At 43.5% G+C, this 27,069-nt stretch overlaps 1 protein-coding gene across 16 annotated transcripts in view; it reads left to right on the top strand.

Annotated features, from left to right (window-relative positions):
- The first annotated feature begins 3,565 nt into the window (after window positions 1-3,565).
- UBR2 (ubiquitin protein ligase E3 component n-recognin 2) overlaps window positions 3,566-27,069 on the top strand; it is a 122,946-nt gene continuing 99,442 nt past the window's right edge. For 7 of the 16 annotated variants that reach the window (XM_036318121.1, XM_036318122.1, XM_036318118.1 and 4 more), the window contains exons 1-2: window positions 23,138-23,368; window positions 23,856-24,115. In XM_036318121.1, the coding sequence (XP_036174014.1) occupies window positions 23,285-23,368; window positions 23,856-24,115 (344 nt within the window). In that variant the 5' untranslated portion in view covers window positions 23,138-23,284. Of the gene's footprint in view, window positions 3,573-12,789; window positions 13,170-14,112; window positions 14,442-16,337; window positions 16,344-21,927; window positions 21,980-23,137; window positions 23,385-23,852; window positions 24,116-27,069 lie in introns of those variants that run through there. The other 9 variants (XM_036318123.1, XM_036318124.1, XM_036318131.1 and 6 more) reach the window with 7 other exon arrangements.

The raw sequence follows: 27,069 nt of genomic DNA, 5'->3' as shown, positions 1-27,069 counted from the left end.
TTTACCCCACGGGCTTGGCTGCTTGATTCAATTGGCGGGCAATTCTGACAAAATTAAGCTCCTGGTTCCTTGAATAGATGCCACCGAATCCCTGGTGAGGACTCTCGTTGGAACAAAGCCGCAGATGTTCTGACAAGATAGGCCTAAGAGCAGGCAAGTGAACACCGCAGCCAAGGCAATTAGCAGCCGGCAGGTTACATTCAGCGGCACAGAGAGGCGGCCTTTCCCTGCCTGCTGCTGTGCCTGGAGCTAGCACCGAACCCACTGCTGAAAGGTGGATTATCTTTCACTGCTGCCCAACCCGCCAAGACCAAAAGTATGTTCACAATGATTAATGCTCAATTAGGTCAAAACAGCCATTATGGAATCAGCTCAGCTTGCTTAGAAAGCTGTGCAGAAAAATGGCATTCCTGCTGCCTTAGCATCTAATTTGGAAACACAATTTTACAGCTAATGTGATTCAAGGATGAGCTTGTCATGTAAATGTAAAGTAGCCCTTCCAACATGCCCATCTCTCCCAAGCAGCGGGTCAGGAAATAGAAAGGAATTGACCCCTCATTCTGTCACTGAGGCTGTTCAGTAGCTCAAGAACATGCACGAGGAGGCCTACAGTCTTGGCACAAGCCATTTACTCAGGTGACAATTGCTCTCTATCATGTACCTCCATGGTGGTAGGACCAAGGGAGGAGTAAAAATCACAGGGTATATGTAAGAGTTCTGCCAATAAAAGGTCCAAACCCCCAGGTATACCTGATGACGCCACTAATGAAGGGACCTAAAAAATATAAATAAGGAGCTTTACACTTTGCTTTGATAAAGCACAAGCAAAGGATTGGTGAAAAGAGTGGGGAGAGAATTTGAGTTGGGGAAAAAACAACAACTAAACATGTGAGTCTGAAATGAAATGTCCTCCTACCTTTTGGGTTTTACAGCGTGAACAAACAATCTGAAATGAAATTTCCCCCCACCTTGTGGGTTTTACACAATGTGAACAAACAATCTGATGCTCATTCATTGCGTATACTGATACAGGAACTTATGATTTCACAATTCACCAGAAAGACTAAAGTAAAAATGAACACTCCTTTTAACCAAATGGTAGACAGATTATTAACTTACTATCTGCACTCAAATAACAAAGGGAAGAAGAAAGGAGGCCCAGGAAACATTGAATATGATCATAAACATAAATTCATATCCCCAAATCATATGAGGAGATCTTTAATTGAATTTTCCTTTTCTAGTATAGCTGCTGTGTTTCATTTCATGATTATCCCTACTGGTCAAAGGCCAGACCTTGATATGTGTGGGATTGTTCCCTCCATTGGGAAGCGGCACAACCTATAACATGAGGTGGCTCCTCAGACATCAGTTCTGGACAGATTGAACACATGCGAACCTCCCAAACTAGGATGGGATGAGAATAGTCACATACTCTATTATTACTTAAACTAGAAGCCCAGTGCACAAAATTCATGCACTCAGAGGTTGGGGTCCCTCAGCCCAGCCTGTACCCTCTCGCAGTCTGGGAGCCTTCAAGGGATGTCTGACTGACAGTTTAGGCCTGCTCCCCATGGGGAAAGGGCCTAAGCCAGCAGTCAGACATCCTTAGCACTACCACAGAGGCGGGAGAGGCTCCCGCCACCGCTGCTGTGCTTGCCAGCCGTGAGTCCGGCTTCTGGCTGAGTGGCATTCCCCAGGGGGCAGCACACTGACCACCAGGGGACAGCTCCCGCATTGAGCGTCTGCTCCCTGATGGTCAGTGACCGATTGTTCCACTGTCGGGCTGAAACTGGCTCTCCAACATCTCCCAAGGGGTCCTGGATTGCAAGAGGGTGCAGGCCAGGCCGAGGGACCCCACCGGTGCATGATTGGGGCTGGGGAGGGACGCGGGAGGTTGGCCAGCAGGGGAGGGACCATGAGAGGGCTCCAGGGCATGTCCGGCCCATCTCACTCAGTCCCAATTGGCCAGACCCCAGCAGCAAGCTAACCTACTGGTCAGAGAGTCTGCCCCCTGGTGGTCAGTGCACATCATAGCGAACAGTTGAGTGGCCATATCATATCATTAGCATATTATGCTTTCATTGATTGAATGGCTGACCTGATGACTGGACACTTAGCATATTAGGCTTTTATTATATAGGATTATACAGTATTTGCAGATAGAAGACCAGATGCATATAAGCTCAACCATCAAAGGATTCAACTATTGGCAAAAATAAGTAATGGACTGAAACAAATGCCAATAGTAACTTCTGTACACAGACCCTAAGTCCATGGGAATGATTTTTAACACAAGTATACTAGTGCCCTTTTATGTAAAAACTAGAGGCCTGGCCCTAACCGGTTTGGCTCAGTGGATAGAGCGTCAGCCTACGGACTCAAGGGTCCCAGGTTCAATTCCGGTCAAGGGCATGTACCTTGGTTGTGGGCACATCTCCAGTAGGGAATATGCAGGAGGCAGCTGATCGATGTTTCTCTCTCATTGATGTTTCTAACTCTCTATCTCTCTCCCTTCCCCTCTGTAAAAAATCAATAAAATACATATATTTTAAAAAACTAGAGGCCTGGTGCATGAAATTCATGCACAAGTAGGGTTCCTAAGCCTGGCCAGCAATCAGGGCCAATTGGGGCCTTCCTTCATTCAATGCCACCCCCTGGTGGTCAGCGCACATCATAGAGAGCAATTGAACTCCCAATCTCCTGTCAAACTCCTGAGGGGACACTTTGCATATTAGCCTTTATATAGAGAGAGGAACACATTCATCCCTTCTAGTCTACTATGAATTTAAGTGCCTCAACTCAGGAGGCTGCCAATTCTGTTCCTGCAAATTCTGACAGTGGGTGTCATATTGGACTTCTCCCTTGAAAGTGGGAAAAGATAGGGCCATCTTGCCATCCAGGCTAAAGACCAAGGATCTTCTGTGAGAAACATGACCCGACTAAGAGGAAAGACCTACAGATATTGACATCAAAGGTTTCCCAACAAAACATCCCAGGCTGATCATCCTATAGCAAATTTCACCATTGATATGCCCTACGCATGCTTTCAGGACATCTCATCACCTTTTAGTTTCCCAGTCTTAAAAATGAGCCAAGGACAACATTTAAAGCCTCTAATATAAAAAATAAAGATTAAAACTAGCTGGAAAGAAAAAGAAGTAGGATAAAACAGAAACTATGTAAGAGGGAAGAAAACTTCAACAAAACAAAAAACCACACCTATAATTGAGATCCTCAGAGACAAACTATCGAAAGCAGATGTTCTTTTAAAAAGAATGGTCACTGAATAAAATTGAGTTCCTGAAAATTAAAAATGGAAAGAAGAAATTTAAAATTCATTAAAAGGATTAAAGATAAAGTTGAGGAAATCTCCCAGAATGAAAAGCAAAAGGACACATTAGTGGAAATAGGAGAGATAAGAGAAAGAGATTGGCCCAGGAGTTCCAGGAGAAGAAAAGAAAAAAAGAGAGAGAGAGGAAAAATATGGGGAACATTCTTTTTAGAAACACGTTCTTTGAAATTTTCTAGACCTTAAGGACATGAGTTTTCATATTGAAAGAGCCCACTTAGTGCACAGCACCAAGACTGATCCACATTGCCCCACCGGGTTTGGTTTAACGGATAGAGCATCAGCCTGTGGACTGAAGGGCCCCAGGTTCGACTCCGGTCAAAGGCACTTACCTCAGTTGCAGGTTCCATTCCTGGCCCTGGTTGGGGTGCATGCAGGAGGCAACCAATTGATGTGTCTCTCTCACTTCAATGTTTCTCTCTCTCCATCTCTCCTCCCTTCCACTCTCTCTGAAAATCAATGGGAAAACATCCTCGGGTGAGAATTAACAACAACAAAAGACTGAACCAAGAAGAAAAAAGTAGGAGGGATCTCAATACCAGATATCAAGCTGTATTACAACGCCACAGTTCTCAAAACTGCCTGGTACTGGCACAAGAACAGACATATAGACCAATGGAATAGAATAGAGAACCTAAAAATTGACCCAAACCACTATGCTCAATTAATATTTGACAAAGGAGGCAAGAGCATACAATGGAATCAAGACAGTTTCTTCAATAAATGGTGTTGGGAAAACTGACAGATACATGCAAAAAAAATGAAACTAGACTGCCAACTTACACCATACACAAAAATAAACTCAAAATGGATAAAAGACTTAAATGTAAGATGGGAAACCATTAAAACCTTAGAGGAATCCACAGGCAGCAAAATCTCAGACATATGCCGAAGCAATATCTTCACTGATACAGCTCCTAGGGCATTGGAAACTAAAGAGAAAATAAACAAATGGGACTACATCAAAATAAAAAGCTTCTGCACAGCAAAAGAAATCATCAACAAAACAACAAGAAAGCCCACTGCATGGGAGAACATAATTGCCAATGTTATCTCTGATAAGGGTTTAATCTCCAACATTTACAGGGAACTCATACAACTTAACAAAAGGAAGATAAATAACCTAATCAAAAAATGGGCAACGGACCTAAGTAGATACTTTTCGAAAGAGGACATAAGGAAGGCCAAGGGACATATGAAAACATGCTCAAAGTTACTAATCATCCAAGAGATGCAAATCAAAATGACAATGAGGTACCATCTCACACCTGTCAGAATGGCTATCATCAACAAATCAACAAATGACAAGTGCTGGCAAGGATGGGGAGAAAAAGGAACCCTTGTGCACTGCTGGTGGGAATGCAAACTGGTGCAGCCACTGTGGAGAACAGTATGGAGTTTCCTCAAAAAACTAAAAATGGAACTCCCATTTGACCCAGTGATCCTACTTCTAGGAATATAGTCCAAGAAACTAGAAACACCATTCAGAAAGGATATATGCACCCCTATGTTCATAGCAGCACAATTTACCATAGCTAAGATTTGGAAACAGCCTAAGTGCCCATCAGCAGATGAGTGGATTAAAAAACTATGGTACATCTACACAATGGAATACTACACTGCTGTAAAAAGGAAGGAACTCCTACCATTTGCAACAGCATGGATGGAGCTGGAGAGCATTATGCTAAGCGAAATAAGTCAGTCAGAGAAAGATAAATATCACATGATCTCACTCATTTGTGGAATATAATGAACAACATAAACTGATGAACAAAAACAGATCCAGAGACAGAGAAGCATCGATCAGACCATCAAACCTCAGAGGGGAGGTAGGGGAGGGTGGGGGTAAGGGGGAGAGATCAACCAAAGGACTTGTATGCATGCATATAAACATAACCAATGGACACAGACACCAGGGTGGTGAGGGCATGAGCGGGGGGGGGGGGGGGGCGGGCGGGGGGGGGCGGATTAGGACACATATGTAATACCTTAATCAATAAAGAAAATAAAAAACAAACATACAACAAAAAATACTGATCCACATAAGTCACATCATTGTGAAATTTCAGAACTCTAGGGATAAAAAGAATATACTTTAGGTTTCCAGAAATAGAAAAAGATCAGAGATAAAGAATCAGAAATCAGAATGGTGCTAGATTTCTCAATAAAAACATTGGAAGATAGAAGACAACTGGAACTGCCATCAAAATTCTGGAGGAAGCCTGGCTGGTGTGGCTCAGGTGGCTGGGCGTCATCTTGTGCATTAAAAGATTGCTGGTTTCAATTCCTGGTCAGGGCACACGCTCAGGTTTCGGGCTTGATCCCTGGTAGGGGGCATGCAGGAGGCAGCCTATGCTCTCATCTCACATTGACTTTTCTCTCTCTCTCCCTCTCCCATCTCTCTCTCTTTAAAAATCAATTTTAAAATCTTTAAAAAACAATTCTGGAGGAAAATTATTTCCAATCTAGAATTGTTTACTAAAGGCAACCCATCAATCAAGTGAAAGAGTAAATTAAAAATAATTTCATAATTGCAAGGTCTCAAAAGTTAATTTTTTCATGCAACCTTTCTCAGGAAGCTACTGGAATATACGTTTCACCATAATGAGGGTGAATCCAAGAATATAGAAGCTAAGACACAGGACCCTGGCCAGGTGGTTCAATTGGTTGGAGTGTCGCCCTATACACCAAAAGGTGGAGGGTTCAATCCCCGGTCATGGCAAATACAGGAGGCAGGAGGCAACCAATAGATGTTTCTCACATTGATGAGAACCAATTTAAAAATATATATATCATTGGGTGAGGATTTTAAAAAAAAGAAGAAGGCATAGGATCCAGTAATCATGAACTTTAACATAGGAGGGATGAAGGGAATCTTAAAGATAATGGAGATTCCAAAGAGACAGTGGAGTTTTCAGAATGTCTGCTGTGCACCAGGCAGGAGTAGATCCAGGCTTTGTGGGGTCTCAGTTTTATACAATTTAGGGATCCTCTTTAAGAAAATAAAATATGCCCTAGCTGGTTTGGCTCAGTGGATAGAGCGTCGGCCTGTGGACTGAAGAGTCCCACGTTCGATTCCAGTCAAGGGCATATGCCCAGATTGTGGGCTCAATCCCCAGTAGGGGTGTGCAAGAGGCAGCCAATCAATGATTCTCTCTCATCATTGATGTTTCTATCTCTCTCTACCTCTCCCTTCCTCTCTGAAATCAATAAAAATATGTTGAAAAAGGAATTTTAAAAAACAATAAACTATAGTAATTCTTCTTTAAAAAAAAGAAAAGAAAACAAAAAATTACAAAAAATAATGAATATTTATGTAGAATTAAAAAGAAATAATAAGAAATTACGTTAAAAGGTTGATAAGTACCACAAATATCCCCAAATCCAGAAAAAAGAATATTTTATGAGTTAATTGCTTGATCCTTTTTCTAATGCTTTTTTCCCTCTATATTTTTCAGCTGCATAACTTACCTCCCTACTACGAAAATTTTAAACCTATAGAAATGTTGCAAGAACTTTATAAGAAATGCCATATACTATCACTTAAATTCTACCTTTAACATTTAATATACTTACTTTACCACATATCTAACCATCTATCTACTCCTCTAACCACCCATCAACTCATCTTTTTTTTCATGCAGTACAGATAGAGCAAGTTGCAGATGTCAGTACATTTCCTGCCAACTACTTCAACATGCCTATCATTAATAGGAGATCAATATTTTTTTACAAGTTTGCCTTTTAAAATAAGATGGAATGTAAAAATCTTGAGTGAAAGCTGTCTATTTTTTTATCATGTCTTCATATGACAATCATTCTGTAATATTTTTCTTTTTTTTTCTTTTTTTTTTTTTAATATATTTTATTGATTTTTTACAGAGAGGAAGGGAAAGAGATAGAGAGTTAGAAACATCGATGAGAGAGAAACATCGATCAGCTGCCTCCTGCACATCTCCCACTGGGGATGTGCGCGCAACCCAGGCACATGCCCTTCACCGGAATCGAACCTGGGACCCTTCAGTCCGCAGGCCGACGCTCTATCCACTGAGCCAAACCGGTTTCGGCTGTAATATTTTTCTGTAGAGAGGGTAGGGAGATTATTCAGTCTTTCCTTGAGCACGGTTAATCAAAAGTTGTTTTATTTTTGAGAGCAGAGATGTATAAAATAAACAGCTTCACATATGCATAGTACTGTATGTAATACTGCTACAGGTTAATCAGAATTCTGACAAATTCTTTTTATGTGTTTCCCACAAAAACGAAAAATGTACAGTGTGTTTATAATTGCATGTGTTACATTATCCAGTGTATTTCTGCCGGGAGAGAACTGAATTGCTGGAACTGAATCCAACACTTAAAATTTCTTACTTCTGATGAAAGGACAAAAAAATTCCACAGACTAGCTTCCGGCTCCGTTACATTCAGACCTTGTTTCTCCTCCCCTACTCATCTATTTCCGCTGCCAGACACCACAGGACATGCTCATATCCTATTGTAACCTTTGACCCTGCAACTTCAGGTTACAACCCAGGGTGAGTTGGTGCAGTAGGAGGGAGGAATATTCCTGAAGCTATTCCTACAGGGGTTCGCTGACACTGATCTAACTTTATACAGATGTGATGCAAACTACATAAATGAACTCAACTAAATCTAAACCGAGTGGATCTCCAACTTACCTCCCCTTGATTGGATCACCAAACGTCACTGTGAAAGAGAAGCGATAGATGGAAAGTTGGGTAGGGAAGAGACAGTCAGTTGAACCAATCACAATTAAATTATCTTACTTTGCGAAGTTTACAAAACTCAGGGTCACGTGGATACATTGCTTAAAGCATAAGATTCATTAGCTTCGCAGGAAATCCACTGCTGGCTAACAGGGCACCCAGTCCATTGGGAGGAGGGCGGAAAACTCCAGGAGAGGTTTCTACAGGGTAAAGTTTATAGATGACTGGATGTGTCTCAGTATAATGAGAGATGTAGCAATTGGAGAATTGGGTCTTGAATATCCTGGTGTGCTCGGAGGAAATGATAAAAATAAAAAATAAGACAATTATTAACTCCATGGAAAACAAAAAGTTGTTCAGGAAAACAAAAGTCATCATAATTTACGGTATGACTCAGCTATAAATAACTTTTATCAGCTTGACAATGTAAACTCTGGAAAGTTACCTAACTGCATGACAATATAACCATACTCGGAAGATAGAGGAATGGGAGAGTGGTATGTGGTGGGGACAGTGGCCGAAAGAGAGTGAAAGCCTTATCTTTCATACCAGGAAGTACATAACTAAGGCCTAAAATGGAAAAACAACCAAGAAGCAATACAGGAAGCTATTTTGAGATAATGGAAGCAGCTTTAGGGGGTTTTTTCCTTTCTTTTTTTAAGTTTTTAAAACATTGATTTTAGAGAGAGAGGAAGGGAAAGAGAAACATTGATCAGTTGCCCCCCGAATGTACCGTGAGCGGGTATTGAACCCGAAACCTGGGTATATGCCTTGACCCAGAATCGAACCAGCACACAGGACAATGCTCAATCACCTGAGTCATACTGGCCAGGGCTTCTTTTTCTTTTCCTTCTTTTTTTGAAAACAAATTTGTACAACATTGTAACTCTTTAAATTTGCACTTATATGAGTACATCTGTGGGATTGATAAAATTTTGGAGCTGGAATCCCTAGATTACAGGATATGAGTGTTTTTTAATTTCTCATTTTTTTCAGAATTATCATGGCAAATCATAGGAAAATTTTAGAACATCAGGAACAAAGAGAGAATACTACAAACTTCCAGAAAGAAAAATCACAAAAACACATCAGAATGGCACTGGATGTGTCAATCTTTAAAATATGCATTTACAATCATATTTTTAGCCAACATTTCTAGGTATTTGTGTTGGGAGTGATGGTGGTTTAGTTAATACAGTTTGTCTTATTTCCAGAAGAGCTAAAACCTGAGTCCAATAAAGGTAAGGACCCTGTTCATGCATTTATTCATGTTCCTGTGTCTACAGCATATTAGATGCCAGAATTCCACATTGATTTTTAACCTAATAATGCTTCATTATTTTTCATGGCTGCACAGTATCCCATTATATAAACGTATTTAACCTTATTGATCAACTCATTGGCTCTTTCCACTGTATTGTGTGATTAAAATAATACTGAATGAAATTCCTCATTCATATCGATTAACGGACTTCTAAAAGGATAGCCAGAGGATAAATTCTTATAAGGGAGTTTATTGGGTCAGAAGGAATAATATAAATGGTGAGAGCCAAAGCAGGAAAGTGAGGCTCAGAGTGGACAAGACTATGGAAAAGGCCCATTTGGGTGGGCCACCTATCATACCCAGGCACCCAGGGCCAATTGATTTTGGGGGGATTTCTCAAGAAAAAGTGAGACTGGGTTTTGGCCTATTATATATTAGCTTGGTTATTTTAATTATGAAAGAATAAATTTATTTCCCTAGAAATGGGTATATAGGGGGAACGACAATGGCATGGAAGGAATATGAGTGTTCAACTTAGAGAAACCTTAGCTCAAATGCCAGCTCTGCTTCTCATCTAACTATGTGACTGAATTAATTAGCTACATATGCATATAAAATTACCTCTAAACTCAATGGCTCAAATGACATTTAGTTCACAATTCTGCAGGTCAGCAATTTAGGCCAGTTCTTCTGGTCTCCCTGCATTCCCTCAGGTGCCCACAGCTACCCACAGGTCAGCTCAGTTTTTCTGTTTCTAGGCTTCGGCAGGCTGTCTGTTAACCCCTGTACCTCTGTTCTCCTTGTGGTTTCTCATCCTCCGGTAGGCTAGCCCTAACTTGTTCTCATGGAAAAGGCAAGGTTCAAGAAGGAGGGTGGAGTGTGCAAGACCACATCTAGGGATATAGGTGTGGTACATTGTCACTTCCACCTGCATTCTGTTTTCTAAAGCAAGACCCAAGGCCAGCTCAGATTCAAAGGCTGGGAAGAAAGTAGACTCCACTCAAAGACTGGAAAAGTCACACAGCAAAGAGAGTGGGTACTAGAAGGCCATTAATTAGGGCCATAAAACTGCAATCAATCTACCACAGTGACTTTGGGCAAGTTAGCTTATCTTTCTGAGCCTCGGTTTCATTGTGTTTTAACTGAAAATAACACATATTTGAAAGGGTTTTAATAAAGAATAGAAATAATATACCTGTTACTATTACTAGTGAGCATAGCACTTACTAATTTATCTGAAAACTTTGTGCCATAAAGCCATAGCTTTCTTCTTGCCCTTGGTTCAGTGCAAGTCTGTTCCAGCCCCAGGGCCTTTGTACTCACTGTTTTCTTTATCTAGAATGCTCTTGTCCCAGAGCATCGTCAGGTGACTAGCTCTTTTCTTTTTACTCAGGGCTCAGTTCAATTCTCCCATCCTCAGATATGCCCCCCTAACCAACCGATCCATTGCTCCTACTCCTCATCTTCACCTTCACTCTCCATAATTTTTTTTAACTTTTAAAAAATATATATTTTTTTATTAATTTCAGAGAAAACAGGAGAGGGAGAGAGAGAGAGAGAAACATCAATGATGAGAGAGAATCATTGATCGGCTGCCCCACACAGGATTGAGCATGTGCCCTGACCAGAAATTGAACCGTAACCTTCTGGTTCATAGGTCTACGTTCAACCACTGAGCTACGCTGGCTGGGCCAAAAATCTGTATCCTATCAGGATCTCCCAGCATTTCTAGTAAATGCTCAAGTTTGAGAACCACTGCTTTAGATGTACATATTGAAAGAAAAAGATTAATAGCAAACATCCAATTTGAAAATTTAGAAAAGTAACATTAAAATCAATCCAAAAGTAATAGAATTAAGAAAATAATAATGTTAAGAGCATAAAATTATTTATAATCTATGTATTTTACTGTCTTTAATTCTGTGTTAGGACCCTTAGAAAGATATTATCTTTGCTTCTGGATTGTAACAATCCCAATTTACTGCCAGGTTCATTCTGACTAGGCAGTTCATCAGTGTAAGGAAGTTGGGCAAAGAAAAAAGTAATACCCAGAAGAACATTTGAGGATATCTCATTCTAGATATCTATGCAAATGTATGCATACATTTTTCTGGATAGAATCATAAGAAAGTATTAAAAATTCTTTTCTTTGGGGAGAGGTACTTGTGGTAAGAGGGGTAGTTTTTATTTAAAAATATTTCTATTGAGTTTAAATTTCTAACCTTATACATTTCTAACCTTATAAATTGCTAACTTATTTTTAAAAGTGATCACAAGGCTTATTTGGACTATGAGGTTATGGGCAATTTTTATTTCCTTTTAAAAAAATCTTACTTAATATTATAGTATTGTTAACAACGACAAAACAACAAAAATATGTCCCAAACCTAGACTGAGTCAGAACTTTTTTTTCCCTAATGTAATTCACAATCTCCTTCTGAGAATAAACTAGCATACCTGATAAAATGTGTTAGCAATTACCTGATAAATCTAAGGGAATTTAAGACTTGTTCTAAGAAACCCATTCACTTCAATTGTCAGTCAAATGCCTGTCTCTAACCAAACATAATTTTATGTTGTACCTAATCTAATGATTATCTGTTTCTGTAAAATGTCCCTATCAAGAGTAAATCTCTGAATTGGCTTGGTAGACTCCTTTTCCTTTGCAGCAAGACTTGTTATAAATTCTGATAAGTGGTCATAACTAACTTGCTTGGAAATGTTTCCTTTAAAATAGTATTTAAACATGTTGTAAAAGCTTCAAACGCCTGGGTAATGTTCACACCCGTTACTAGTCTAAAGGATGGGATTATAAATGACAGGGCCATAGAACTATAGGAATAGAATGTAATTCATTCATTCATTGGCCGCAAGGCTTTGAAAAGTACTTAGGTGTGTACCACGTGCGAGGCACTGTTCTAGAATCTGCCCATACAAAAATGAACAAATGGGATTGGGGAAATAAAACTACAGTTCTCACAATATCATGCTCTTCCGCCCCTTTCCAGGTGGGTGCTTCTTTTTTCTTTTTTCAATATATTTTTATTGATTTCAGAGAGGAAGGGAGAGGTAGAGAGAATCATTGATTGGTTGCCTCCCGCACGCCCCCAACTGGGGGAATCAAGTCGGTAACGGGCATGTGCCCTTGATCGGAATGAACCCAGAACCCTTCAGTACGCAGGCTGAGGCTCTATCCACCTGCCTCTATTCTAGGGCCAGGTGGGCGTTTCTTGCCAATATTCTCTTCCCATGATTCGCTTGTGCAGAGAAGCCCCGCCCACTCACCTGCCCTTTGCTTAATTTCCTTAGCAGACGGACTACAACTCCCACAATGCCCCTGTGCCTACCCTATAAGGGCACAATTCTCCAAGGCCTAGCGAGGGATGACTACATTTCCCAGGGAGCTTTGCTTCCGCTCTCGGGTGGTATTGCCCCTCTCCCAGTCCGGTACGCGGTGGAAGCGAGCGACCGTGCCAGGCCGGGGGTGTTCCGTGTCCTTCCCCAGCGCAGGGACGAGGCAGTGACTGGACTCGGGCGCCGAGCCCGGCAGGGAGCTACCGGAGGTCGCGATCCCTCCTGTCCCGCTCCCTTCACGCTACTCTCCGTCTCCTACGCCCGCCGCCGCCTGGACGGCTCGGGACCGACTGCCCGGGGCAGGGGTGGCGAGCTTGGCCCCCGGGCTGTAGCGAGGCCGCGGCCCTTGGGGCGGCGGCAGCGGCGTTAGCGCTGGGGAAGAGGACGAGGGAAGATGGCGTCGGAGCTGGAGCCGGAGGTGCCGGCCATCGACCAGAGTTTGCTGGAATGTTCGGCTGAGGAGACCGCGGGGGTGAGTGCCGGCCCCGGGCGGGACGTCCGGCCGTCGCAGGCCGAGCCCCGTGGGAGGACCGACTCCCGGAAATCCCGGAGCGGCCGGCTCTCCGGCCTCCCCGAGCGGGGAGCGGCCCCTTCCCTCCCCTCTTTATTCTCAAACAGCCCGAAGGCTGCGCTGTGCACCGGCCACCTCTTACGTCCCCCTCCTGCCCAGAACCAACAGCTCTTCACCATTCCTCCCCCCACCCCCCAACTCCCATGAAGCCCCCAGCATCAGCGCCTTTGCCGCGTATGCCAGGTCTTGCGAGAGCGGAGGAAAGAGCCTTCTTGGTGTTGGAGGTGTCATCGCCCCACTCTCTCCACCCGGTTCCGCTTCTTGAGCTGAGCGGGGCATTGGCTCCTCCGCCGAGAAATGCCCCCTTGCGCGAGCCCCGACTTTGTTCCCGGGACCGCCGTGCGCGCCCGCCGAGGGATGCCGACGGTACCGTGCCCCCTCCCCCTCCCCCTCCCTCTCCTCGGTGCGTTTTTACACGGGTTGGCCCGTCGACAGTGTTGATGAATGTGCGGAAAGTAGTGTTTCGACTTGTGCACTGAGTGTGAGAAAGTAGTGGTGGAGGCCGGGAGATAAAAAAAATAATAATAATTTTTCTAGGAGTTGGGGTAGTGGGGTGGAGAACAGACGTTATGTAACGTTGAGAGAGCAGCTGTCAACACACAGAAGTTAATAGCGTTGGGTTGGGCCATAGCACAGTGGGGACAGTTATGCCCCAAACGTAAACCATCCCAGCCCGGGTTTGTGCAGAAACTGTAAGGGGAATGCGCTCGTGCCGGCAGCAGGGCTGTAAGGCGATTGATTACGTCCATAGGCTCGTGGGCATCTTGCTTCAAGGACAGGGAACACCCATTAGAGCGGATTGTCCCGACTGATTATGAATGGACCAAAACATCGCGGGCCCCGCCTCTGGGGCCTTCGCTTTAGAAAGCTAACGTCAACACCCCGAGTGTTAGAAACAGCATTTTGGCAGAGCACCGTGGGGGCTGTTTGGGTGAATTGAGGAGGACACCGAAGTCAGAGTGGATGGAATACATGGCAGGAGTGGTAGAGCTGAAGAGTTTAAAGGACGACACTGTTGAATGATAAGTGTTCGCTTTTTTCATTATTTTTTTTTTTAACCCACTTGTTTGGGCAGTTTTCATTTCTGCTTAATATTACAACCACCAAGGATTTTCAGCCCCCATTGGCCTTCGTTTATCAAAGAGATTTGAAAAAGAAAAAGCAGTGTTACAGGTAAACAGCAAAATGGTCATCATGACTTTCCGTCTCCATGTCATCTTATTATCCGTATTGATAGCTAATCTGTTATTTACTCCAAAGTCGTATTTTCTTTTACTCCCACCGAACTTTGTATCTGTTGGCCCAGAATTACAGGCTATGTATGTACTCTATTTTCCCAGTCTTTCCAAGAAGATTAGAGCTTCAGTTTGTTGAGGTTCCTGGGGAAGCCAATTACAAAACTGGTGACAGAGACAAACTAAAATGAATTGATAAAGTTTTCTCAGGTTAGAAGTAAATTTTAGAGAGGGCAAACAAGTTTAGAAAGCAGCTATTGCAGCCTTCAGACCTCTGATACTACAGTTTGTTGGGATCACATCCATTTCAAATTACTTAATAAGCACTAGTGTCATCTTTCCCACGCTTTGTTTACGCACAGCTTCTCCTGTTATGAGATCACTATTTGTGATCTCCCATCTATCCTGAATAGTATGCTTCATAAATAACGCATGTAGATGCTATCTTCAATAATTTTACGTTTAGGATATTAAAGAGGCCTCCCTTCTCAGTCTTCTCCTTTACTTGGTAGAATTGGCTCCACAAGCATCACTTTCTCAACACTTTTTGAGTCTGCTATGTTGCATGCTCCACTGATCTGATTGGATGTTCCGATGGATGATCATGACTTAAAAAGTAAATATATTTTCCCCAAGTATAACATACTCATTATGGTTATTTTTTGCTCTAAAATTTGTAAGTTCCACATATAATTCAAATGCACAGTTCAATTTAATGGTGCTTACTATATTGACAGAGTTGTGCAACTCTCACCACAATCAATTTAGAGCATTTTCATCACCTCCAAACAGAAATCCTATGCCCATTAGCTGTCAGTCCCCCTTTTCACCTAAACTCCCAAACTCTAGGCAATTTCTAATCTATTTTTGGTCTCCATTGATTTTCCTATTCTGGAAATTTCATATAAATAGAATGGTACAGTATGTTTGTTGTCTTTTGTTTCTGGCTTTTTTACTTAACAGTGTTTCAAGATTTGTATTGTAGCATATATCAATACTTCATTCCTTTTTATTGCAAAATAATATTGCATTGTAAGCATATACCATACTTTACTTACCCATTTATCATTTGATGAACATTTGGGTTGTTTCCACTTTTTGGATATTGTGAATCATGCTACTATGAACATTGTGTACAATTTTTTTGTAGGAACATATGTTTTTATTTCTCTTGCGCTTTTATCCAGGAGAGGAATTCCTCTGTCACCTGGTAATTCTATGCTTAATGTTTTGGGGAACCCCCTAAGTTGTTTTCCAAAGTGGCTACATCATTTTACATTCCCACCAACAGAAAATGAGGGATGTGGACTTCTCCACATCCTGTCAGCACTTGTTACTGTCTTTTTTTATTATAGCCATCCTGTTGGGTGTGTTTTGATTTGTATTTCCCTGTGACTTATGATGTTGACCATCTTTTCCTGAGTTTTTTGGCTATTTGTATATCTTCTTTAGAAGTTTCAGTTCCTATCTTTTGTGTATTTTTAAATTAGATTTTTTTGTCTTTTATTATTGAGTTTGCATATTATTTTTATTTGTGACTGCTTTTACTTCATTTTTACAACTCATAATATGATTTGTTTAAATATTTCTTAATAATTTATAGTCCAGAAAACTCCATTTCAGGACTAGCAATTGTCGCTTTACAATTAATTTACGCGTTGGTTACCCTTGCTTGAAAGCAAAATCAAATGGGGTTAAAGGATACAGTTTTAATTGGATATCGAATAATAATTAGATAATGTAATAAGAAGCTAACCTCTAGGGAATCTTTTATTGTTGTGTTTGTAGTTGCTCTCTATCCCCAGGTTTAAATATAGCATTCAAAAAAGGAAAGCTCTTGGAAACATTGTCATAACATGTTTACTTTAGTGGAATGAGTTGACAGTTTCTTTACTTCCCTATGGAGGGCTCCTAATAAGATAGTGTTTATTACTCTGTTGTGCATAGTGGTTTGACAGCCACAAGTGTCTGAAATAAAGGCAAATTAACATGCAGCCAATTAGAAATCTCAATAGTTTTTCATGTTAAACACTTACCTAATCAGCTTATATTAGTGAGAACTAATATGAAAAGCTGTAAATTTTATTCTTTAGAGAAATACATGAGCCATTATTTTGAAAGGCAGCCAGAAAGTTTTTCTTCCTGCTCACTTTCTCTTTGCAACTGTTCCCCCCTTTTAATCTATACTGTTGCAAATCACTGATTCAGTATCTCTGGTATAGAAGTCTCATGTGAAGGTACTTTGATTTATATATTGTTAAATTAAAAACATTAAAATGCCTGTAAAGGATCGCTAATTGGCTGCATGGTTTTGAATTTGGAATATATGCCTGCCATTTTTCTTAATGTTTTTATTGATTTTAGAGAGAGAGAGAGAGAGAGATGCCCTGACCGGGAATCAAACCAGTGACCCTTTGGTGCAAGGGGCAGTGCTCAACCAACTGAGTCACACTGACCAGGGCTATGCCTGCCTTTCTTGAATCAGATTTTATATCTTTTTAATAATTTGGAATAATGTGTGATAAATAATATTTAGAATGAAATGCTTGTTCTTATTAATAATATACATTTAATATACTTTTATTGATTTTATAGGGAGGGAGAGGGAGAGAGAGAAAGAAACATCGATGTGAGAAACATCAATTAGCTGCTTCCTGCATGTGCCTACTGGAGATTGAGCCTGCAACCTAGGCATGTGCCCTGACAGGGAATCGAATCTGGGACCTCACAGTCCATAGGGTAACGCTCAACCAAATGAGCCACACCAGCCAGGGCTGCAAGTGAAGTTTTAAGAGAAATGGGAACATAAAAATAAAAACAAAAGTTGCTTTTAAAACAAAATCTTTAAATGTGTTGTAAAGTAAGATTGCCTAAATCATAATTTTCCAGGATCATGGAGGTGAATTCTTTGAATATTTTTTTCAATTACATTTGACATTCAATATTATTTCATATTAGTTTCAGGTATAAAGTGTAGTGGTTAGACAATTATATGATTTATGAAGTGACCTCCCCCCACCCTCGTTAATTCTAGTACCCACCTGGGAATCCATTAACTCTTAATGCTTAATTTTTCATTCATGAACAGTAAATTGCTTAGGATAATTTGACTCTATATTCATATTTTAAATAGGGTTTACTAGCAATGGGTGAAAAACTAGACATGTACCCTTGGATGTAACCAAAAAAAAAAGAAAAGGTTTTTAGTTCAAAGAATTAGGTTCTAGTTTGCCTTTAATTAATTTTAGAGAAAGAAAAAAACACACATTGATTTGTTGTTCCACTTATTTATGCATTCATTGGTTGCTTCGTGATGTGCCCTGACTAGAGATAAAACCTGCAACCTTGGTGTATCAGGATGATGCTTTAACCAACTGAGCTACCCCAGCCCAGGGCCTTAACTTTTTTTTTCTTGTCACTTTTATTTATTTATTTGTTTTTAATATTTTTATTGATTTTTTACAGAGAGGAAGGGAGAGGGGTAGAGAGTTAGAAACATCGATGAGAGAGAAACATCACAAGGTACATGCCCTTGACCGGAATCGAACCTGGGACCCTTCAGTCCGCAGGCCAATGCTCTATCCACTGAGCCAAACCGGTTAGGGCTCTTGTCACTTTTATAATTACTGAAGTATGTATGTAATTTTTATTTAGAGCTACTGCTCTAAAGGGGAAAGAGCCCAGCCTGGTGGCTCAATTGGTTGAGCGTAGTCTGAAAGGCTGCAGTTAGGGCACATACGTGGGTTGCAGGTTTTATCCCCAGGCGGGGAGCATATGGGAAGCAACGGATTGTTTCTCTCTCACATCCATGTTGTTGGCCTTTTCTCCCTCTCCCCCCGCCCCCCCCCCCTCCTTTTCTCCCCCTTCCTCTTGCTAAGCATGTCCTCTGGTGAGGATTTATAAACAAACAAATAAATAAATGGAGAAAAAATTCTTAAACCTGTGGGATTGTCTCTCAAGAAATGCTGTTATTTTAAGAATAATTTAGTCTCTTCCCTACCTGCATAGAGCTTCCATACAGCCCCGTAACTTATGAACAGGATTTTTACATTTTAGTAAAAGTTATCTGCCATGTGAAATTGATTAGAAAGTTAATATATAACACCTCATGAATACTTAAAATCTCTTTTTATATGTTATTTTTGGAAGGACGTGGGCTGAAGATTGTACAAATAGTTAAAATGAAGATCTTATACTGTTGTTTTACTGTGTTAGACATCACTTGAACAGTAGTATGGAGGGCAAATAAACATACCAACTCAATTGGCAGTGAAGGCAGGGGTAAGTGACAGAATGCAGGGAAAAGACTTCAGGAAATAGAAAGGGAACAGAAAGGAAGTGGTTTAAAAGATGCTTTACCTAGGGCTTATTTGGTTTAGTTTTTGGAGTCTGCAGGCCTGGATCTGCTCTGTCTTTGCTTTCATTGAAACCACATAGAGAGTCTTTCCACAATATTAGTGTAATGTGACAGTAAGTAGTGTAAACGTATTTATAGTCATTCAGTTAGCAGATTTTACTAAATGCCCACTGAGGCCAACTTCTGTTTTAGACCTGGGGGTATATGGAAATGGGAGATGGGGGAGAGGAATGGGTAAAGAAGGCATCTTAGAAAAAGTGAAACATAAGCTGAGATCTGAAAAATGAGTAGAAAATAGCCTAAAGCAGAGAAAGGAGCCAATATGGGTCTGGAGGAGAAGACCGGAAGGTATTGATACAAGGCAGGGACATTGTAAATCATGTTGGGAGAGCTGACTTGATTCTCGGTACCAGGAGAAGCTGACTTTTTCAAGAATCACTCTGGTAGTGAGGTTGGGAAATGGACTGTAGAGGGGTAAGAGGTGTGGAGATCACCATTTAGGACATTGTTGCACTAATTCTGGTGAAAGATAGGAATGGGGGATTTGGACTAAGTGGAGTTAATGCTTGTGGAGATGGAGAGAAAGAAATGGATGGATGCAATAAAGATTTAAGAAGCCAAATGGACAAGACTTCATTGGACATTGGGGTGAGAAAGAGGAATATTTTCAGGGGGTTTTTTTTGGTTTAGATACCTAGGTGTATGCTGGTATCTAAAATAGGGAAGTAATGGTAATAGCAGAGTTTTGGTGTGTGTGGGGGGTGATCATTAGTTCAGTTTTGGACATGTTGAGTTGGTATCTGAAAGGAGAAACTCTATTTCTTCTTTTTCTCTCTACACTTAAACCAATACTCTGGCTGCCCAATGTGTGTGTGTGTGTGGGGGGGGGGGGGGGGGGCGGTTCCCTACACCAAGCAGTTCTGTAATTCTCTGAGACACCAACTGGGTGGCCTACAATTCTGATGTTATACACCTAGAGTTAGCATTAGATCCTACAGATTAAGGGCTCAGTCCCACAAGACTTCCTGCTTCACCACTGTCCTCAAGTTATCCACAGTTTCGTCTGAGTTGACTACAAATCGGGAGTTTGCATGATCCTTTCTTTGTGTTCAATCATTTGGTAGAACATCTAGTTTATTTACTAGACTAGAGGCTCAGTGCACAGATTTGTGCACTGGTGGGGTCCCTCAGCCTAGCCTGTGCCCTCTTGCAATCTGGGACCCCTCGGGGGATGTCGGAGGCCCAGTGCACAGATTTGGCCCGATTCCTACAGGCCAGGCTGAGGGACCCCACCGGTGCACGAATCTGTGCACCAGGCCTCTAGTATGCATATAAGATCTTTGGTTAATCTCTTCCCACCCTCCCCCCTTCCCTCTGAGATTCATCAGTCTGTTCCATGTTTCCATGCCTGTGCGTTGAGCATCTGCCCCCTGGTGGTCAGTGCGCATCATAGTGAACTGCCGAACGGTCGCTTAGGCTTTTATATATATACTAGAGGCCCGGTGCACAAAAATTTGTGCACTCGGGGGGGGGGGGGGGCGGTCCCTCAGCCTGGCCTGTGCCCTCTCACAGTCTGGGACCCCTCAGGAGATAACGACCTGCTGGCTTAGGCCTGCTCCCGGGTGGCAGAGGGCAGGCCTAATCCTTAGGTGCAGCCCCTGGTCAGGCTCAGAGCAGGGCCAATTGGGGAGTTGGGGCGCCGCCCCCTGTCATGCACAGAGCAAGGTGGATTGTGAGGATGCGATGCCACCCTCAGTCATGCTCAGGGTAGGGCCGATTGGGGGGTTGGGGCACCGCCCCCTGTCACACTCAAGGCAGGGTCGATGGGGAGGTTGTGGCGCCACCCCCTGTCACGCACAGAGCAGGGCCAATCAGGGGGTTGGGGAGCTCCCCCCTGTCACGCACAGAGCAGGGCACATCAGGGTGTTGGGGAGCAGCCCTCTATCACCCACAGAGCAGGGCCGATCAGGGGGTTGGGGCGCCGCCACTGTCACACTCAGGGCAGGGCCGATGGGGAGGTTATGACTCTACCCCATCACACACAGAGCGGGGCCCATGGGGGCGGGGGGGGGGGCGCCACCCTCTATCACCCACAGAGCAGGGCCGATCAGGGGGTTGGGGCGCTGCACCCTGTCACACACAGAGCCGCAGGTTGATCAGGGGGTTGGGGAGCTCCCCCCTATCAGGCATAGAGCAGGGTTGATCAGGGGGTTGGGGCGCCTTCCCCTGTCATGAATAGAGCAGGGCAGATAGGGAGGTTGTGGCCCCGCACCCTGTCACACACAGAGCCGCAGGGCGATCAGGGGGTTTGGGCACTGCCCCCTGTCATGCTGATCCCGGTGCCCGGAGGCCTCGCGGCTCCGCTGTTCCTGGTGCTGGGAGGCATATTACCCTTTTACTATATAGAATAGAGGCCTGGTGCATGGGTGGGGGCTGGCTGGTTTGACCTGAAGGGTGTCCTGGATCAGGGTGGGGGTCCCCACTGGGGTGCCTGGCCAGCCTGGGTGAGGGGATGATGACTGTTTGCAGCTGGTCACACACCCTTCATGGTGGGGGTCCCCACTGGGGTGCCTGGCCAGTCTGGGTGAGGGGCTGAGGGCTGTTTTCAGGCTGGGACTGAAGCTCCCAACTGGTCCTTTTTTTCTTTTTTTTCTTTTTTTAATTCTGGGCCAGCTTTAGCTCTGGGGCTCCAGCTCTTAGGCCTCCTCTCCTGAAAGCAGGTATCTGGTTTGTTTTGGTTCTATAATCGAAACCTGTATCAACTCCAGCTCTGAGATCCCAGCCGGCTGAAAACTGGTTTCTGGGGTTTTGTTTAGCTTCTATATTCGTTACAATGTTTCTTAAACTGCAAGCTCAGAGGCTGGCAAGGCAGGCGGGGAACGTTGCAGTCCTCCGTCACTGAAGCAAGCAAGCCTCATGTTAGTTGCAAGCTGCCTGGCTGCCGGCCGCCATCTTGGCTGGCAGTTAATTTGTATATCACCCTGATTAGCCAATGGGAAGGGTAGCGGTCGTATGCCAATTACCATGTTTCTCTTTTATTAGGTAGGATATAGATTACTGGTTTATTTTAAAATGATACAACTCAGGAACAGCCAGATGGAAGAGATGTATAGAGCAAGGTATGTGGGAAGGGGTGCGGAGCTTCCATGCCCTGTGCCTGCAGCCCAGTGTGTTTACTAACCCAGAAACTCTGAAAGCCAACATTTAGGGATTTTTATGGAAGCTTTGTTATGTGGGCATTATTGATGAAATCATTGCCATTAACTCAGCCTCCAGCCCTCTCCCGTCCCAGAGTTGGAGGTGGAGAATGTAAGTTTCAACCTTCTAATCACTGGGTTGGCTCCCCTGGCAACCAGCTCCTCAAAGAGGCTTGTGATAAATAACAAAAGACACTCCTTTCACCTTTATCTCCCTTACAAAATGTGGGACCCCTGCTGTAGATTTTGGGTACATAGTGGGCTAAATGCTGGTACACTTCTCTAGTGAGGTCTGTAGATTGGAAATTTCAAGAGTTTTATCAAAGATCTGCCAGCAATGGGAAAAAGGCCAAATTTCCTATATAATAAAAGGCTAATATGCAAATCGACCAAACAGCGGAACAACCTGTCGCTTTGATGCGCTCTGACCACCAGGAGGCAGATGCTCAATGCAGGAGCTTCCCCCTGGTGGTCAGTGCGCTCCCACAGGGGGAGCGCCACTCAGCCAGAAGCTCTGAGCCGGGCTCAGGGCTCGCAAGCGCAGTGGCGGTGGCGGGAGCATCTTCCACCTCCATGGCAGCGCTAAGGATGTCCAACTGTGGCTTAGGCCCACGTGGGGAGCGGGCCTAAGCCATCAGTTGGACATCTTCCAAGGGCTCCCAGACTGCGAGAGGGCACAGGCCAGGCTGAGAGACCACCCCCTCCCACCCTGAGTGCATAAATTTCATGCACTGGGCCTCTAGTATATTATAAATAATAATATCACAGTACCCATTTGCTATCAGTATAATTATCAAAGGTAGTTGAACATAAAAGTTTGGGAACAGACCTGACTGGTTTGGCTCAGTGGCTAGAGCGTCGGCCTGCGGACTGAAGGGCCCCAGGTTTGATTCCAGTCAAGGGCATGTGCCTTGGTTGTGGGCACATCCCCAGTGGGAGGTGTGCAGGAGGCAGCTGATCGATGTTTCTCTCTCAACAATGTTTCTGACTCTCTATCCCTTTCCCTTCCACTCTGTAAAAAATCAATAAAATGTATTTTTTTAAAAAAGATTGGGAACAAAAACGTGGCTGTTTTTGGTTTGTTTATTGCAGGGAGAAGGAAGAGGAAAGGGCTTATAGTGAGGTTGATCAGGGAAAGAAGCCATATCGGTGAAACAAAGTCTCTTGTGGACTGATATTCATAAGAGTGGCATGTCATCTCATATTAATCAATCGAAAATATAAGTAATGTATTGGCTGTTGATGTTCACTACATGCTGTTCCTGTCGGCAAACTGATAAAGAGAATTCAAATCACAGTCATAATATCAGGGTAATCGCTTCATAAGGTATATAAATGCCTAATCACTATGTTGTGACCTGACACTAATATAATGTCTCTTGAATGTAATTGAAAATAATTTATTAAAGAAATTGAAAAAAATTTTTTTGAACAAAGCATTAGAAATGAATGGGCTCAGTAGCTAGTGATTTATATGACAATTTGATGTGGTCATTTTCCTGTACTGCCTACAGAAGATTGCTTCTAGATTTGAGGAAGAAGGGCTCCTTTCACTTTAATTTTACTTTCACTTTAATTTTACTTTCACTTTAAGTAGAATTCTAAAATAGTTTGGATTTGGTTTTAAATTTTGCCCTTTTTTGGAAAGAAGACATTCAGTGATGAGTGTTGTCAACAGAATAATTTATAAGACTCTTACCATTATTTTTGTACCTAAAAGAAAATAGAGTAGATTTATTCAAATTAGTAGTTTATTGACATTGTTTAAAACATTTTTTTCTTTTTTCTTTGTTTACAGAAATGGCTGCAGTCTACTGACCTCACTAGAGAAGTATACCAGCATTTAGCCCACTATGTACCCAAAATCTACTGCAGGGGTCCCAACCCTTTTCCACAGAGAGAAGACATGCTGGCACAGCTTGTCTTATTGGGACCAATGGAATGGTACATTTGTGGTGAAGATCCTGCATTTGGATTTCCAAAACTTGAACAAGCAAACAAACCTTCTCATCTTTGTGGTCGTGTTTTTAAAGTAGGAGAGCCTACTTACTCTTGCAGGTAAAATATTGTCATTCTCTTTATAAAAGGCTCTTGTTTTTATTTGACTTTTTTTCCTCCTGAAAACTTATATCTTTGTGTTAAATTGTGAAGTATAATATGTGCGTGTGTGTACACAGCAGGTATATGCAGTATAATAAGTAATTATGAAACAAACATTCATGAAATTATTTTCCAGGTCAAGAAGTAGAACATCTCCAGCATCCTAGAAACCCACTGTATGCTTTCTTCCTACCCCATAATTAACTGCTACCTTGACTCTTGTAATAATCACTTTCTTGCTTTTCTTTTAAATATATTTTTATTGATTTCAGAGAGGAAGGGAAAGGGATAGAGAGATAGAAACATCAATGATGAAAGGATCATTAATTGGCTGCTCTTGTATGCCCCACACTGGGGATTGAGCCTGCAACCTAGGCATGTGCCCTGACTGCGAATTTAACTGTGGCCTACTGGTCATAGGTTGGCGCTCAACCACTGAGCCAAACTGACTAGGGTGGTCCTTTTCTGATCATTTTTCAGTTACAGTGATTCTTTTTGATGTTTGTATTATCCCAGATATGTGGAAGCCCCATCACACTAGCATCTTTATCCTTTTTAAATGCCTTCATTAGTGTTTGAATACTTCTTTGATTTCTGTCTCAAGATATCCAAACAACCCACCATTTATTACTCTGACCCATATGCAGAATCATGTTACCGACCAAACTGGATCTGAATGCTCAGTAGTTGCCAGCAAAAAGATGATTTTATGAGATGGAACTTTGCCGGGAGCCAGACCGGCTCCCGGCAGAACTTTATTGTGAGCCAGCAAGCAAGGACAAGTATATAATCCATATTTATTAGGGGAAATCATGCACTAGCATCAAGGTAGACTTAGTAATTGTATGTATAGGTAGGGACATGCCAGCGCTTGTGCAGTTAGGAAACATGCTTAAACATACATTGCACGTTCAAAAATGATGGGAAATCTCTGCAAATCTACCCCTGGGTGGAGATTTTGTGTTTTAATGAGGAAAGTTCACATGGAGGTCACTGAAGGGTTCTTCAGGCTGCTCCAGACAGTCTCAGGTGATTTTAGCTGGTTCACCCCCTGGTCCTGCAAAATATCCTGGGCTTGATCCTGAAAAACATTAGTAGCAATCACCAACATCAGGGATTGTATAGGTATGGATAAACATCTAAGTTTTGATTTTTCTGTGAAACTTTCAGCAAACTTTAAAGATAGTGTTGCACAAACCTTATAAATTTTAGAGTGACCTAGTCAGGGTCATAGGTTATTCGAGGCAGTGTTTCCTTTTAGTTGGGAATGGTAGGTAGGAACCAAGATATGGAGGGTTAGTGAGGGACGACCAAATGACTGAACAGCAGGCTGCGTGGGGTGACCAGGCCAGCGGGAGGGGCAGTAAGGGGCACCCAGGCTAGAGATGGGGGGTCAATTGGGGGCAACCAGGCCGGCGGGTGAGGGGTAGTTGGGGACAACCAGGCTGGCAGGTGGGGGGGGGGGGGGCGGAGTTGGAGGTGACCAGGCTGGCAGGGGGCGGGCAGTTAGGGGCAATCAGGCCAGCAGGCAGAGGCGGTTAGGGGTGATCAGGATGGCAGGCAGGTGAGCAGTTAGGAGCCAGTGGTCCCGGATTGTGAGAGGGATGTCCGACTGCCGGTTTAGGCCCGGTCCCCGGGATTAGGCCTAAACCAGCAGTCGGACATCCCCTGAGGGGTTCCAGATTGGAGAGAGGGTGCAGGCTGGGCTGAGGGGACCCCCTGCCCCCCGCACATGAATTTCATGCATAGGGCCTCTAGTCCTATCTAATAATAGACAAGCATGGTAATTAACCATACCTCCGACACACTTCCCATTGGCTAATCAGGGTGATATGCAACTTAACTGCCAACCAAGATGGCGGTTAACCGCCAACCAAGATGGCGGCTAATTTGCATACTACAGGCAGGGTGGTACAGCGTTATCCCACCTGCCCCGCTGCCATCCGGACCTGCTATCTGCGACCCGGGCAGCAGCAGCCTGTATGGGACCTGATCCAGGGCTGGCCGGCGGGACCACAGCGATCTGCCACCAGACACGCCCACAAACGGCCCTCCCGTGGGGATCCCTGGCTGGTGGGTGCTGATGAACCAATCAGCCACTGGCCACACCCACAAACGGCCCTCCCGCGGGGATCCATGGCTGGCAGGTGCTAATGCACCGATCAGCCACCGGCTGCGCCCACAAACGGCCCTCCCGCAGGGATCCTAGGTTGACGGGTGCTAATGCACCGATCCTCCACTGGCCACGCCCACAAACGGCCCTCCCGTGGGGATCCCGGGTTGGCGGGTGCTAATGCATACCCGGGCCGCCTTTGCCCTGTGCATACTATGCAGCTGGGAGAGGGCGGGAACTGCCCAGGGTTTGTGTTAGGCGGCCGAGAGCAGAGTGCAAACTATCCCGACCAGTAGCTGCTTGCTCATTCACTTACTTGCTCATTCATTCACTCATTCACTCACTAAGCAAACCCTCTCAGGTCCCTGGCACCAGGCCAGGCACTGAAGGTGAAGCAGGATAAGACAGAGCTCTGCCTTCAAGATGTTAGTAATTCAGTATGCAGCCAGGAGAAGGGCACCGGGCCTCTGGGAGCAGGGTGGGAACTTTCCCGGGGTGGGCTTCAGGCAGCCGAGAGTGGGGCTGGAAGTTCTGCCGTGTTGCCATAGCAACATGGCAGAAGTTCCCGCCCCTTAGCTGCTTGCTAATTCACTTAATCGCTCACTCATTCACTCATTCACTCACTCAGCAAACCCTCTCAGGTCCCTGGCACCAGGCCAGGCACTGAAAGTGAAGCAGGATAAGAAAGAGCTATGCTCCCAAGATGTTAGTAATTCAGTAGGGCGAAGCAGGCACATGAATGAGGCAGTTGTATGCACGGATGCACTGTTGAATTCGGTGAGGGTGTAACTAACGCCGA

Source organism: Myotis myotis, unplaced genomic scaffold (assembly GCF_014108235.1).
Source record: "Myotis myotis isolate mMyoMyo1 unplaced genomic scaffold, mMyoMyo1.p scaffold_m19_p_7, whole genome shotgun sequence".
NCBI classification, from domain to species: domain Eukaryota; kingdom Metazoa; phylum Chordata; class Mammalia; order Chiroptera; family Vespertilionidae; genus Myotis; species Myotis myotis.
Note: the sequence above shows the minus strand (reverse complement) of the source record. Positions and strands in the feature narration are given on the sequence as shown.